This window comes from Leuciscus leuciscus, assembly GCF_965113295.1.
Source record: "Leuciscus leuciscus genome assembly, chromosome: 20".
In the NCBI taxonomy this organism is placed as follows: domain Eukaryota; kingdom Metazoa; phylum Chordata; class Actinopteri; order Cypriniformes; family Leuciscidae; genus Leuciscus; species Leuciscus leuciscus.
The window spans coordinates 12,348,043-12,364,899 of record NC_138744.1 but is presented as its reverse complement, the minus strand read 5'-3'; the positions used below and the strand labels follow the sequence as shown (position 1 = coordinate 12,364,899).

At 38.9% G+C, this 16,857-nt stretch overlaps 1 protein-coding gene across 1 annotated transcript; it reads right to left on the bottom strand.

Moving 5' to 3' along the window:
* Positions 1-12,916: 12,916 nt before the first annotated feature.
* On the bottom strand, positions 12,917-16,652 carry scrt1b (scratch family zinc finger 1b). Its single transcript, XM_082150054.1, has 2 exons — positions 16,023-16,652; positions 12,917-15,178 (listed from the first exon to the last, which is right to left on the bottom strand). Exons 1-2 carry the CDS (start codon positions 16,135-16,137, stop codon positions 14,454-14,456), a joined length of 840 nt encoding a protein of 279 aa, XP_082006180.1. The 5' UTR covers positions 16,138-16,652; the 3' UTR covers positions 12,917-14,453.
* Between the last annotated feature and the right edge of the window lie 205 nt (positions 16,653-16,857).

Below are 16,857 nucleotides of genomic sequence, written 5' to 3'. Positions count from 1 at the left end.
TGTATTTTTTCCTACTAAAAATGCAGTTTTTGCAGGAGTATAGGGTTAGGGTTAGTCTGTAGTAATTAGATTTAGCTATATTAAGTCTATGGTGTATCCAAATTTAGATAGCAAGTAAATGTGTGTGTAAAGTAGGTCTGTATATGCTACTGAATGAATCTCACAGGATTTTAGCTGGTGTGATTATGTTTCTAATCGTACATCATACCTGCAGGCACTTGTCTATATATGCTTCACAGATACTTGTTTATGAACGTTCCCCATATGTGTTTGTTTGCGTGTGTGTGATTATATGTACAGTATATACTCTGTGTGTGTATCCCGGTGAGGAACATGCCCGTCCTGGTTTCCTGCTGCAGGCCTGGCTGCATTGATTGGAGCAGAAAGTGCTGATCCGGCAGAGCAGCTCGAAGTACAACTCGCCCTGACCCACTGATGCTGAAAACATGCACAGAAGACAGACCAACATTTACAACACTTTACTTACTCCAGCATCCTTCTCTCTCTCTCTTGCTGTACTGCATTGCGCTGCAATGCACATTTGAGCGGTGTTGCTTTAACCTCATCAGCAAACTCCTCTACACGACACTAAACTGAACTGAACTGATATCGAACAGAACTGAATTAATTTGAACAAAACTCAACAGCATCAAGCTACTGATTTGAAGAAACTGAATGCAACTATACCAAAGCAGAACTGAATTCATCAGAACCTTAATTAACTGAATTTGATTATCTGAATGAAATAGAACAAAACATACAGTGCTGGTCAGAATTATTTGCCCCCTTGGTAAAAATGATCAAAGATGGCAATAAATAATAAATCTGCATTTGGCAGCAAACACTTAAGATGGGTTTGGTGCACACAGGGATAACAAGGTACCCAAGTGTAAAATGAAATACTCTGCTGTATCTTTAATGCTGTGGGCCTAATTTTCTGCCAGAGGGCCTGGACATTTTATTCAGATCCATGGCATCATTCGATCAAATACCAACAGATAAAAAAATCTAAACCTGACAGCCTAGAAATCTTATAACGGGCCCTTTTTGGATCTTCCAACAGGACAGTGATCCAAAAACAAACATCAAAATCAAAACAAAAATGGGTCACTGAGCACAAAACCAAGCATCTGCAATGGCCATCCCAGTCCCCGACCTGAATCCTATAGAAAATGAGTGGGCTGAACTGAAGAGAAGAAGCACCAACATGGATCTGGGAATCTGAAGGATCTGGAGAGATTCTGTATGGAGGAATGGTCTCTGATCTCTTGTCAGGTGTTCTCCAAACTCATCAGGCATTATAGGAGAAGACTCAGAGCTGTTATCTTGGAAAAAGGAGGTTGCAAAAAGTATTTAATAAAAGGGGGCAAATAATTGTTCCCAACAGGTTTTGGAGAAAAACATTTATTTCATAATGTGACTTTCCCCCCACTTTCAATTCTTTTACTTCAATGATTTAGTTTTTACAGCCATCTTTGATCATATTTACCAAGGGGGCAAATAATTCTGATCAGCACTGTGGGCCATTCTACAGAATTGGTGCAAACTGCTGTCCGACAACCAAAAAACACATTTAAAAAGTATTTAAGTATTCAAATTTTAGATGTTTACTAAGATCCTTCTATTATCTATTGAATATATATAAGTAAGCTTAATATATATATAAAATCATCATTTATTGGGTACTTTCAATTGGAGGTGGCTGTCCCGAACCCTAACCCGTCAATTTCAACTTGTGAAAATAATATTGAAATATTTTGTTACATTTTTTCCATTGTTGTTTTTAATAATGTCAATTTGATTTATTTTAAAAATTAAAGTTAAATAAAAATTTATTTTATACTTTATTTTTAAATCATGAAACTTTATGTAAAAAAATGTGTCCCGCATTTTCATGTCACTAACAAAATATATTTACAAGGTAGATGTAAACAAAATATTAATAGGTCAATATAAGCCTTCTTATGAAATTATTTATTATTGTGTTTCGGTAGTGACAAATTTGGGGTGAGGAAAAATATTCCAAAACTTTCTGAAAAAACAATATGATAATTAACTGCACAATCACTAGAAATGTGTACCTTGGATATTATACAATTTGCATACATACAAACTTTGTGGAAAAAGACACCTTTTTTCAAGACATTTCCAACTCTGACTTTGAACCAATTCTGTAGAATGGCCCATATAAGAACGTAAACATGCCAAATGACTGAAAACAGGTCAGAACTGCACTGAACTAAACTGAAGTGAACTATATGAAAGTCTAGAACAGTAGGCCTACTGAAGTTTATCTGAACTGACAGAACAGAATTTATGTCATGACAACTCTCGGACTGTTTGGCATGGTAATGGATATGACAATGTTGATATGTTTGGTCTTGGCAGAATAGATGTGCTATGCTGCTGTTGCTGTTGATTATTGTTGCTGCTGCTGCAGAGCAAGTACGGGACTTTCTGCTGCCAATACATACACAACACGCTGCGGTGAGCAAGTAAGACATGCTGCTGCTGTACAATAAAGCTACAATCATACCTGTAGCAGATTTATACAGGTGGAGCTGGGGAAGTGGAGGGTTTCTGAAGGCGTGTTGCAATGCAAAGGAAAATACTAACCAAGTATTTGAAGGTTTAGCAGTGAGCTCATTGGCTACTGATAGGAACCAATCAGCTGTGTCCTATAGATAACGATGTGGTTGAGTTAAGACCCTATTAACGTGCACCATATAGAGTTTCATGACAGAACTTGGATTTATCTTAACAGAAAATAATTAATTTAATTGAGCAGCAGTGATCAGGAGAGAGAGCTGTGTTTAGCAGCACACCGTCTTCAAGAGTTTAGGTCTTAGTTCCGGTCTTCACAGTCTCCGTTACTGCCTAACTCAAAAAGGAGAAACAGCTTCAAATAATTCCAGCAGTCTCTCAGTCTCTCAGTCTCTCTCTCTCTCTCTCTCTCTCTACTGCATGTCAGTAAAGAAGGGTGTAATTTATAACCTCTCTCTCGGCTCTTCGTCTTGAGGTTATTGTGCTATATTTAATGCTTGTGTAATGATGAAGGCAGGTAGTCTAATCTTGGGTGAGAAAATGCCCTGGAGAGAGAGAAGAACAGAAAGAGAGAATGAGATGGAGAGACAAAAAGGCAAAGATAGAGGAGGAAGAGAGGGTCTGTAAGGAAAATAGATTGTAGCGTTAAGGCTGAAGTTCATTCCTGCCTAATACAAAGTGTGAAATATATGTTAAAGAATATAATCACATTAATATATGGTGTGTCACTACAAAACATTTCCAATATAGACCCAGTGTGGAGGAACCAACTTTAAAACTGTATGTACAACAAGTAACTGATGATACTATGTAATTCTGCAATTATAATATTTATCTGGCATTCAATTAAATAAAATTTTACAATAAATTATATATATATATATATATATATATATATATATATATATATATATATATATTGAAGTCTAATATAATTTTTATAACAGTTTTATAATATTTTAAAACTGATAACAACTGTTAAATATTAAATACACCAATTTGTGATATGTTAAAATCTGCAGTTTTCAACAATTACAAAGGCTATTGGCACAATGTAGCAGACTCATGCAGTGCCCATAATACAATGCGCCATAGTGGATTCAATGGCTTTATTATTCTCAGAGGGAGATACAAGCAGCAAATCAACACTGACTGATGTTCAGATTCAGGTCAGCTACATTACTCTGTGTTCCCACAAGCCTTTACCTCCAGTATTGTATTGTCACTGTTCCTGGAACAGTTTGGATGCTCTGCTTAATCTACAGTCGAAATCTCAGCTTAGTCTAATGCTTAGTCTGTTGCTGGGTAGGCTGATCCTACATCAGTGATGAAAAAGTATCATGTAACAAGAGCTGAGCTCTCCTTGAGGACATCAGTCAGTGTTCAGTCTATAGGATGGGTCCAAATCCCATTGCTGAGGGAGAGAGGGGAAAAAAGATGTGCATGCATGAGATAAAAGAACAATTCACCCAAAAAGGAAAATTACTCACCCTCATGACGTTCCTGACTAACCTATGTGCTATTTTATATTCCATTGAAAAAATACGAGAAAAGAAGAAACTGAGAGAAAGAGAGAAAGAATAAGAGAGAGAAGCAAGAAAGAAAAGAGTTAAAGATGTGAGATTGAAGAGCCAAACAATAGAGCCACAGGCGTGGAGACACCAGAGCGTCCAAATCCCATTGACTGTTCAGATGCCCTGTGCTCACTCTCTCTCTCCCACACACACAAAGACACAAGCGTTATCTCTTAGAGGACACACGTTGTAAGTTTATACTCACACATAAGAGTCTCAAAACAGCCTCTGGCTACCACTCACATGTGGATTTAGTCAAATTTCTGTCAACAGCCAAATCTTGATCCTTTTCACTCACAGGCAGTTTGTGAGATAGCCTGCGTTTCATAATGGGAATGATAAAGGAAAGCCATGGAGAAGTGCTCAAATGGAGTTTAAACACCTGGGGATGTTTATAGGAAGGTTTAGCTGGTGGTATCCAGCAAAACTTACTTGATGAAGCTGGCTGAATAACTGGCTGGTTAAATAAGTGAAAGGGGACCTATTATGCTTTTTTTTTACAAATTTCAACTTTAGTGTGTAATGTTGCTGTTTGCACATGAAAAAGATCTGCAAAGTTACAAAGTACTGACATTTTTTTTCTCAAGTACAAGTACTGTTACATTACTGAAATAATACTCAATTACAAGTAAAAGTACTGGTGTCAAAAAAGTACTGAAGTAAAAGTACAAATTACTCTACTCAAAAACTACTCAGAGTACTAGTTACTAGTTACTTTTTAGCCGGCGATAGTTCATGTATTACCAATAAATATTCAATCAAATCGTATATCTATTGTGATGGCCCAAGCCACACAGGATACCGGACTGTTTGGTCCGTGACACTATCTAGAAAATAACCACTTTTAACACATTTTTACTTTATTGACGTAGGACATTATTTATGGTCATGATCCTGGAATTTCTAACTTCAATATGACACTTTGAAAAATGTCAATATTCAGTATAATTTTCAACAACATTGGGAAAACCACCACATACTAAATATTTTAATATCTAAATTTTTGTCCATCCATTTTGTCAAGGCAATCATTATTTTCAAGCTTCAAAAAGCACAAAACTCATTGTAACAGTAATCTATTTGAATGGAAAAGTTAAATTCAAGTCTTCTGAAGAGACACATCCACTTTATACGATGAACGGATTTTAATTTAGGCTTTTGTTTACATATTTAAACGTTGATCAATAACCATTACAATAATCTAACTTAAACATTTGCTCACTCTGTGTATTTGTCTTTACAATAATAGCTCACACACAGCGCAAGGAAGCTTGATTTCAAACTGAATTGAATTTGCAGAAAAGACAAGTAAACAGTCAGTAATAAAATAAGAACAAATAAAATAAATTACCTCAATACAGTTGATGTATTTGAAATATGACAACACAGAATTTTTATATGCAGTGTGTGTTAAAGGGTTAGTTCACCCAAAAATGAAAATTCTGTCATTAATTGCTCACCCTCATGTCGTTCCAAACCCATTAAACCCCGTTCATCTTTGGAACAGAAACGAAGATATTTTTGATGAAATCCGAGAGCTTTCTGACCCCACATAGTCTGCAGTGTAATTCGCAGTTTTTAAGGCTCAGAAAGGTAGTAAAAATAAAATCGGTCTATACTGCAAAAAATGAGTATTGGAACAGATATTGAGTATTGTCAGATATTTCAGTATCGATATGTATCAAAATAAAGATATTTTGACAACACTACTATGTAGTTTGTTGTTTCTCCAAACTTTCAGTCCATTAATCACTGAGCTCCTTGCCTCCTTCACTTATGATCAGCTCTTCGAAACCTGTGGCTGCGGCAGCGTTATTGGGTTTTCTTCCGGGTAAGTACACGTCACAATATTCCTCATTTCAGTTCAGTACCTTGATCATATAATCATACGGCATAATATAGGTAAACAGATTTGGTTTGCTGTTCATGGTTAAAAGTGTGCTCTTAAATCAAGATCGAGCTTTTAGATTTCCTACCTCAGAGAAATGCATAAAGATGAATGTAGGCTTAAGGTGGAGAAGGTGGAGGGATGCTTGAGCGACATCATCGGAAGATGGTAAGCAAAGACGCTGTTTAAATACAAGTCCTCCTGGACTTACATCATGAACCTCAATTGAATAATTAATTTCTGTCAAAGGTATATGCAAAAAAGGGGGGGCAAGGCCTGGTTGAGTTGCACTAATAGTGTGTTGAAACTCTCGTAATGGGCGTAACATTTCTGAAACACTCTTGAAGCGGTTGACTAATCAAAGCACACTGGTCCAGCCGACCAATCAGAGCACATTGCGCTTTTTGGAAGGAGGGGCTTCATAGAGACAGGAACTAAACAGAGTCCTTTTGAAAGTCTGGCAAGAGAGGTGCTGTAAAATATGTGAAAAATAATGTGTTTTTAAAAATTCAAGCATGAAGTATACCTCCAAAACAAAATCCAGACTTTGTCAAATAATGTGGCCTCTTTAAGAAATTCTGGGAACTACCCTGCTAGAAAATCCAACTTAAGCTGGTTTCTAGTTCATCCAAGCAGACATTAGCTGGTGGTAAACAACTGGCTACCAGCTTGTCCTACAGTATCACCTTAAGGTGGTCAAGCTGTTTTAGAACATGTTGGTGTTGGGTAATGTTTTTAAATTGACTTTAATTAGAATTTTTAATTACTTGAATTTTGTTCAAAGAGTGCCTGAACATGTATTTTCAAACTAAATCTTAGGCTTCACCATGACAAAACTGAAAGGTTAAACATTTAACCTCATGCTAATGTGAATTTCAGCTGTTATAGTCTAAGGTATGCTACTTTTTTTGTCCAATGGAAAAAGTAAACAATGCAATAAAAGCTAATTACCAGTTTAGACCAGCTAGAATCCAGCTCCCATATTCCATATAAACACAGCCACCAGTTTAAGTTAGACATTCTCAGTTGGTTTACCTCAGCGTGCATTCATCTGTTGATTGAATACAACAAGTGGTTACATCATTTTATTTTAATTATACAATTTTTTTATTTTTATTAATAGAATTCTGGTCAAGCAGTGTCTAACTATGTATTTTCAAGCTGAATCTCAGCCCTCAAACCTGCATGAATAATCAGAGTGGACACACGGCAGACACAGTCACAGCACTTCACAATGCTCTCGGTCCCATACGCTGGAATGTGCTCTATTTAAAACGGCGAGAGTCAGTGTAAAAATGGACCTGCAGTGAGAGGAGATGCACGTTCCTGTAGCGGAGGAGAATAAATAGGTCTTAGTCATTCTAAAGCCCTGCTAATGCAGCATCTCTGCCTCTTGCAACCACTGACTCACACACATCAAAGGCTGTTGTGGGGCATTGCTCCGCCTTCTCGCCTGCTGAATATGCATGATGTGTTAATTCCTCAGCCACGTTAAATGAAAGGTCGAAACAAAAGCATACGCCCGGCCTGTTTGCGCACAAGTTCATCGCAGAAAGTACACTAGGAAACACTAAATTACACTAACTAAGTACTTAGGTATGAGTTAAAATGACTTACAACTTCACTTTGAAGTGCTTATGTTACCAGCTTGCATTACTGCAACAGGCACAGAGGACAAGGACAGACCACAAAGCTGCAATAATCAGAACATTATGGCTCCTCAGAAATGCTCCTTCAAGCCTAACATTAGACAACGATTGCACACAAGCACTTGGCCTATACACACTAATGGGCAGAAGCATCGTTCGGGCACAATTAAGGAACTGAACCGTTCCTCTCATACAGATATTCAAAAGGAGCCATTAAAAATGTACTGACTGTTCAGGCTAGAACACGTTTTCTCAGCTGCATGTCATCCAAACTGGGTCAACTTCCCTCCCTCCTCCCTCGTTTTCTCTCTCCCTCTCTTTCTTTCTTTCTCCATCCCTCCCACCATTTCTCTCTCCATCTCACCCTTTCTCCTCCTATAGAGACCTGAAAGCGCTATTCTCTGCCTGGGAATATTTGCCGTGCAACAGAGCAAGAGCATGCAACAAGAACTCTTACCGCTCTCAAAATAGACACCTCGTAGATACACAGACCTCATTATGAATGACTGAAAGGCCTCATGAATTATTTGAATCTTCCACTGTCTGCCAGAAAAACGCACACTCGAATTCTATGTAAATAAGGATGATTATATATTTTTTATATGGAAACTTTTAACATCTAAAGCATCTAATGACCTCATCGGAGAGGAATTAACTATGACAAAACCCAAAGGTTAAATGTGAATTTTCTCATGCTAAAGTCAATTTCAGGTGTTTAAAGCTTGAGGTATGCTATTTTTACAACATTTTTGTCCTCTGAAAAAATTTGAACAGGCATCACTTTAATTTACAGTCCTGTTTCCCTTGTATACTATGTATTTATTATAGTAATTGCAATAACTGGGTAATAACTAGGTACTAACCCTGAATCTACCCCTAAACCTAACCTTAACCCATGTAGTTACCTCTTAGGTAAGTACACTGTAAGTACACGTAAAACACGTTAATGTTTACCTATTTTAAAATATTATTTTTAAAGTACTATATGCAAACACAAAACACATAAAGATGCCTTATACATTGTCTATTCTCATCAGAGGTAACACTCTCTCTCAAGTGGCTGCGCAACAGCTATAAAAATCCTCTCTCTCTGAGCAACCGGCTGCTACTTGTAGCTACTGAAGTGTGTCTGAGAAAAGTTAGCCTGCAGACATTGCTTTTCAAGACCTCCACCTACACCAGTGTGGACAACTACACAAAGCAAACCCTGATGAGAGCATCAGAAGGAACAGCGTGCTTTATGTTACAGGTGTCATGGTTGCGCCGTTCGAAAAGAAAGCACACATATGTATTAGAATGCTATTAAAAAGACTAAAAAGACACAAGCTGCTTGGTTATAAACAGAACTCTAGAGAAAGGAGATCGCTGGACTGTGAAACATATCTGAATGACAGAGGATGTGACAGACAAGCTGAGGTACTGAGAATCTATATACTGTGGAGGATACATATGTCATCTATAGTACCTTAAAGGAACTGGCATATCTGCAGGAGTGGGCAGTTTCAGAAGGGAAACATCATTGTAGGGACTTTCATTCTGCACCACTGAAACGTGAAATTCTCAACTCAAAAAACATCAAAACCTCCGCAAATTTAGTGTGTTGTTGCCCCTAACACAAACCACTGCAGAGTTTAAATGAGTTTGAATTATTTTATAATCTAAGCGGTATCTTAAAGCTTCCACTAACATGAAAGTCAACTACAGCACACAAAACAACAAGATGAACACTGCAGAATTATTACAGTACCTTAATATTGATACTGTAGTCCTTTGAGGTCATTTTCACTATAATTGATAACTAAGGGGACGTTTACACGCCAATAATGTACTAATAACGGAAAAAGATGTATCTTTGTGGGGGGGTTTTTGCGTACAGACAACAACAACGTTGTCAAAATGATACCTGTTCACACAGATTCGTGAAAATGACTAAAAAGCTGTATTATTCATGCCAGACCAGTAGTTGGCGATGTCACTTTGTAAAGAAACACTATGCGACTGAACACATATTATGTCACCTTTATCACAAATTCACGTTTTTGACAAATGACAACAGTATCGTTTTCAGGCCCTCAAAACACAGTTGTTGGATAAATGAATGGCCAAAAGGCATAAAAAGTTTTCAGTTTTTGGTGAAATGAGTAGGTGGGGTCACTTTAGTGAAATTTCACGGGTCATATAAAAGTGTAGAGATATATGAAGCACAGCTCACACAAATCACTTTTCAAACAAAGCAGCTTTCTTTTGACCAATGCAGCGAATCAGCAAGAACAATTTGATCCCAGCTATAATTTGTGGAGAAATCTTTTGCCGAGATTTCAATCACATGGATTCCTATTGAAATGACTGGATTTCCAACACAATCTCACAGCAATTCTTAAATATTTTATGTTTTAGCGAATTGGTGGCTAATGCATATTAAAGGGTTAGTTCACACAAAAATGAAAATTCTGTCATTAATTACTCACCCTCATGTTGTTCCAACCCTGCAAGACTTTCGTTCATTTTCGGAACACTAATTAAGATATTTTTTATGAAATCTGAGAGCTGGCTCACTGCTTCATAGGCTTCTATGTAATCAATATCTGCCATCCAGCAAAAGTTAGTAAAGACATCGTTAAAATAGTCCAAGTGACTACAGTGGCTCAGCCTTAAGTTTATCAAACGACGAGAATACTTTTGTGTGCAAAACCCCCCAAAAATAACAACTTTATTCAACTATTAATTTTCTTCTGTGTGGGCCTCTGACGTGAGTTCACGTACTGTAACAGCGCAGCGCTTCTGTGTTGTACGTCAGAACGTAGGCTCACTATTGGCCGACGCTGGTCATGTGTGTGATGCGTGTGATGCTGGCCCAGAAGCGTTGCGCTGTTACACTACGTGAACTCACTCAGAGGCCCAAACAGAAGAAAATGAATAGTTGAATAAAGTCGTTATTTTGGGGGGGTTTTGCGCACAAAAAGTATTCTTGTTGCTTGATAAACTTAAGTCTGAACCACTGTAGTCACTTGGACTATTTTAACGATGTATTTACTAACTTTTCTGGGCTGGCAGATGAAATTACATAGAAGCCTACGAAGGAGTGAGACAACTCTCAGATTTCATCAAGAATATCTTAATTTGTGTTCCGAAGATGAACGAAAGTCTTACGGGGTTGGAACAACATGAGGGTGAGTAATTACTGACAGAATTTTCATTTTTGGGTGAACTAACCCCTTTAATTTGTATGATCTCATTTGTATGTTTTCGTTCAATCTGCTTATGCTTCAGTGATGGGTATGTTTAGAGGGTGAGGTTAGGGGTGGTCCTTCATGCTTTTTAAAAAATAATCATACGAATTAATCCAAAATTGCCACCTCGTAACATTTCCAGTGAGATCAGGTGGAAATTTCACCAAACAAATTCGCCGCCGAACAACGGTATGGTGATACGAGACACATGAAAGTAGCCCCGTTTCAATTGATGATGGAGAATATTAGAAAATATTAGACCACTGAATGTCACGATTGATCCGAAATAAGCATTTTAGAAAGCTGTGGAATACAAAAGTAACAGACAGATAAATGGACAATCATAATAATTCTATCCAAAAATGTAATACAATGTTTTCCAAGTGCTATAAACCATTAATAACTCTGTAAAGAACAGACATTGTTATTTGTGTGAAAAAATTCACAACTCTAAAATCTCATTCAAAGAGATATCTTTAAATTTGGGTATGACAGTCTCTCACAAGACACACAAGAGCCAGCAGTAATTTATATTGTTAAATCTTTCAAGGTTTATCAAGGAATAAACCTCAAGAAAAAGATTATCAGGTAATAACAAAACTTGGACTGTTTGTCACTCAAAGCTTATGGCTTCAGGAGGTCAATACTCTACATCAGAAGAATATAGAGAACAAGGACCACTATGCAGATTTTTAAGGCTTGAACATTCAGCAAAAAATAAATAAATAAATAAATAAATAAATAATAATAATGTACAAGTGGCATTTTGCTGGGTAACGTTTTCTTATGAGCATGTTGGCACGTACAGAAACTGGCCTGCTAGTTAGTTGTAGTACATCAACAAACTCTTTTAATGAATACCGCTCTCTGACCCGTCTGTGTTTTCAAATACAAGGCTTGCTTTAATAGCCTCTGATCTAATCCATCAGTTGACACCGGCACAATTTCAGCCATTGCTGATTGTAACCTCATGGATATTGATTCTGGCTTTCCAGAATGAAAACAGTGATGTCATTAATAAGCAGTTACTTTGACTAAACCCAATCCAATCACTTCTGAAAATGTTTATTCTGAGATCAAGCTGGGTCTCAGTTGTAAAAGTAAACCTGCTTGACTTGAGAGAGAGTTATGGGGTTTGTCAGAGAGCCGAGGACCTCAGAGTGCACACGGAGAGTACAGCAGACGCAGGAATCACTCAGGGGATGCTGTGATCCTAAAGCAGAGAGACGGGGACGAAACAGCAAACAGATCAACGTGTGCGGCCCCTCGCACAGCTGTCTCCGGTTAAATAATGACTCCTGCTGATCCCATCCTGCTAGCACAATTACCCAGAGCTCCGGAGACCAGAGCACAGACGCTCAGAATGCTTGGATAATGATTCCCAGCAAATTGATGACACTGGTGGCCTCGTTTGCACAAGCTAGATTAACCTGAGCGGGAGAGTTTGGTGCTCCTCGCTGAACGAGAGCTGAGCAGATACAGAGGAAACTGCAGTAAAAGCAGCACTTCATAGTGCGTGTTTGTGAAGTGGATTACATCCTAACACACAGGCAGTTTATCACCAAAAGCACAACTCAAGTGTAATGCATCCCTCGGTAAAACAAACCCTTATTTATGTGGATTGCTAACATTAATGTGCTTCACCATGAAACCTGTTGATTTGGGTTAACAAAAGCACACATTTTTCTTATACAGCAAAGTTTTTGTGGCGAGAATGTCACCTTAAATGAAACTCGGCACCTGTGGAAATGGTTCCCCCTGGACTTCCATTATTGCCAATCCATTGTTTCTAGTCTATCAGCTTTTGGTGCTACATTAAAAACAACCAATTGCTACTGCCGGAGTGGATATACTGAACCGTAAATAATCATAGCAGGTTTTCACCCATCCCATCTTTTGGCCTGCGTTGCTTTGTCAGTGCGTGTGCATTGATTTTCATTCACCAAGATTAATTGGCCTCTTTAATAGACTAATTTCACAGAGGAACGGCAATAATCAGGGACAAATGAGCAACAGACTGTGTTTGTTTACTTTGCCTTTATTATGAAGTGCTTAAAATGCCTTGTGTCTTGTGCTTACATCATTTGAACATTGGCTCAAAAAGTCGCAGGACATTTTTTGTTTGTTTCTTGAACAGGTTTAGTGGATTCATCTACAGTAAAAAGGTTTTTCCTCTTCAAATGAGTATCTACATGAAGATCATTTCACAAACTGAGCTGTTGTTCCTCTTCCAAGACATAAAAAAGGAAGATTGAGCTAGGTAATATCTACCTGAATCTAGGGTTTTTGTGCTACTTTTTAAGGATTTCTACAATGAAGTGCTTTTAAACTCAGGGACACCCAAACTGGAGAAAACGAAGTGTCAGATCAGAGCTGAGCAGGGAATGCAGTGTGAGTGCATTACAGAACGGCTTTGCAGATGGCACACCTTCCTATCACTCCAGTCCTTTCTTGTCCTTGCGTGTCCCTTTAAGTTAACCTCAGAAAAAAACCATTACATGTTCCACACTTCTAGAGAATGGTTCTGAATTGCTTAGAGTGGAGTTACAGCACTTTGGGCCTACATCCTAAATCTACGTTAAATTCGAGGCAGGCAGTGCATAAGCAGAGAGCAAAGGAAGATGGTTTAGACTTATGGATTTAGTCTCACTAAACTCTACATTGGCATTTTCCCTGATGTGGTATTTTTAAATGTTTATTAAGAGTATTGGATCAAAACGTACCTGATTTAGAAAAAACTGCTATAGGTAATACTTTATTACTTTCAAAAATACCATGCATTATGATTATTGCTTTTTATATTCTTAAGAGAACCCCTAGAAATATTGCCCCCTGATACTATCTCTACATTTTGGCAAAATAATAAGCTTTGTGGTATTGGCATAGATTTCTTTTCTTTTCTTTTTGCATGCAGTATGTAGGTATACAAAAAAAAGAATCAAACAAACAAAAAAACATTTGTTTCAATTGTTACCATGGATCTAAATGCTTTGGCGTGTTAATAAGACTGGTATAACCCAAAAGGCAACATTATTCAGAAAGAAAAATGCAAATTGACAAAAAAAATGCAAAAAAAAATATAGAAAAAATAACAAAAAAAATCACACTTTCAGGGCATCATAGAGAATCATACATCCTAGATGAAGTAATTAAAACAAACAAATAATAAATATTGAAAAAAATTAAATAAATAAATACCGGTTTACCTCGATTGTGAATACGTTTGGGCCACTTGCAGCAGTGTGATAATATCCACTGACAATACAAAAGAGTTTTATTTTAATGAGGAACATGGTGTCACTCAAACCTTCATTCGACGCCAGTCATAGTCAAGTGTTGCGCAGCGTCGAGGTGAACTGTCTGAATGTCATTTAAGGACATGGTTGCTGAAGTGCATGCGAAGGTTCCATATTCCTTTAAGGTCAACTTTGCAAAAGAAAAAAAAAAAATTTGATAAAATTGTGCTATTATTCGGTTTCATTTTGATTGTGAGACATAACTGGGGAAGATAGCGTAATCATCCTAACACGTGACGGGACGGGGGAAGTGAGCGTTTACAGACCGGAAGTCACGCCTCGATGGACGCCAGCGGCGAGAACGCGCCTTTAAAGCATGCCGACTCGTAGTGCTTGTTCAGATAGGACTTGAGTGCGAAAGTTTTGTTGCATCGCTTGCATTTGTAATGCTTAAACGCGGAGTGGGTCTGCATGTGCGCCCGCAGGTTGGAGCGGTCGGCGAACGCTTTTCCACAGTGTGCACATCCAAAGGGCTTCTCGCCCGTATGTGAGCGCATGTGGCCCTGCAGTAGCCAAGGTCTGCTGAACGCTTTCCCACATATGTCACACTTGTGCTTGAGGTCATGGGTAAGCAGGTGCATGGCCATGGCTGGCATGGACACGTACACTTTCCCACATGTCGGGCACTTTTTGGCCATCTTGCTGTCCAGGCTCCGGTGTGTCTGTTTGTGCCTGCTCAGGTTAGAAGACGTTGCGTAGGTTTTGCCACATTCGTTGCACGTGTGCCTCTGGAGGGTCCGTGAGCTGCTGATCACTTTCCGACGGGACCTGCCGTCCGTGATGAAGAACGCGTCCACGGCGTAACCTTCGCTCACCGCATTGTCGCCGTTGATGTACCCGGACGTGATCTCTGACTGCGGGCTGTCCGGCTGGTCCGAGTCAGGTGCTCCGTAGTCACTGTGGTTGCTGTCATAAATCGGTCCTGGAGAAGGTACTTTAGTGCCACCGTCACTTTCTCCATCATAAACGGCCGGGGTGATGTAGTCACTGATGTAGCCTAGCGTGGAGAGAACAAGATCTTTTATTCAATTATTCATATTCACAAGGGAATCGAGTGAGGACAATGGGGTTCGGCGGTGCAACGGGCACTTTTCCGCTCAATTTATCTCCACCTTGGCAAAGGCGACGGGCAACCAGATTGTGCCACTGCTCTTTGAGATTCATTAAATGTTCAACAAATTCAGCATTTCTCTTTGAATATAATTAGACTTAATGACCATTCACTACAGGAAATTTCAAATAGAACACATGTCAGTTTGACTTCCCATTATTCCAGAGTTATTTCAGGACAAAGCCCGTGGAGCTGTGAAGGATACCGCGTTTACTGTGGACTTACAGTATGAGCACAGATAGCACTTTTTTTTTTTTACAGTGGGAGATTAATTACCCCTTTCTAAAGGCACCACCATTAGCACAGTGTGCAGTGTGCAGCTGCACTAAGCGTTTCTTTGATTTGCAGAATAAACAAAACACCTAAGCTCATCTAGAAGTGACTGGGCTCCAAGTTGCTGAGAAGTTATGCGTTGTTACCAGCAGCAGATTTTCATAAAGCATGCGTCATGCATGTGAATTTTACCAGGCATTTCAGTGCTGGAATCCCACTAATTATGTTTGCATTCCCATTACGGTTTCACATAAATCACAAGCAACGCAACAGAGGTGCTCAATCCTGTAACTGGATATCTACTTTCCTTCCTGCAGAGTTTAATTTATACAGTAAATGAACCCCAAAACCTTGCTTAGCACCACAAAACCTTGGTCGCATCTAAAAACTATGCTTGGATTTGGCTAAAGTGTGCTAAATAAACAAAAAAAGAACATATGCATTCCTTTGCAATTACCTTTGTCGTGTATCCGAAAGCTAAGATCGGTCCTGGACCTGCCGTACGCACTCTCAAGTTCCGTGGATGAGAAATCATCTAGCTTCACCTTTTTCACCAAAAAAGACCTTGGCATGTTTAGAGCGCAGAGCTGAAATCCTCTTCCAGCACGTTATCCTCTCTTTATCCACCGCACAATAGAAGAGTTGGTCCTGCAGGGCTGAAAGTCAAACACCTGAGCGGGAGGAAAGACGAGGAAGCTCCGTTGCTTCAGCTGTGCACGATCCGTTCTGCACAGGCGAAATGCAACTTCAGCACTGGACAGCAGCAGATACGCCTCCCCGAGCCCGAGTGTCAGAGTGCGCTTAGACCCAAATGGAAGCGCTCCAAAAATGGGCAGCTTTAAATGCGAGCAGGTTTCCGGAGAAGCTGTTGTTGTTGTTGCTGTGAAAGCGGGGGGAGAGAGAGAGAGGTGTCCGCTGCCGTCTCTGCTCGCGCGGTGTCGGTTTGATGTCTGAGCTCTGCTGATCAGCTGCTGGGATTTATACGCGCGCGATCAGGTGGGAGATGGAGATGGAAGTGCTTAATTTCATCCATCAGAAATCTCCCGGGAACAACATTGGACGAGAATGATTTATTGATGCTGTTACTCGTCTCTCAGTCTCATTTTTCCCCCCCACATTCACGGCGCCCGCCATGTTTCTGAGGAATATGAATAAAATGTATTGTTTGGAAAAGTCGAGTTACGACAATCTATTGAACGTCATCCAGGCTTGGGAATTTTTTTTTTTACATTTCTTAAATTAAAGTGAATCACACATATATATATATATATATATATATATATATATATATA

What these genes read in the sequence shown, in the direction of transcription:
- scrt1b (XM_082150054.1), bottom strand. Translation starts at nt 16,137, where the DNA reads ATGCCAAGGTCTTTTTTGGTGAAAAAGGTGAAGCTAGATGATTTCTCA. An exon ending in CTTTCGGATACACGACAAAG is followed by an intron (nt 15,179 to 16,022) that starts GTAATTGCAAAG and finishes TCTCCACGCTAG; the next exon opens with GCTACATCAGTGACTACATC.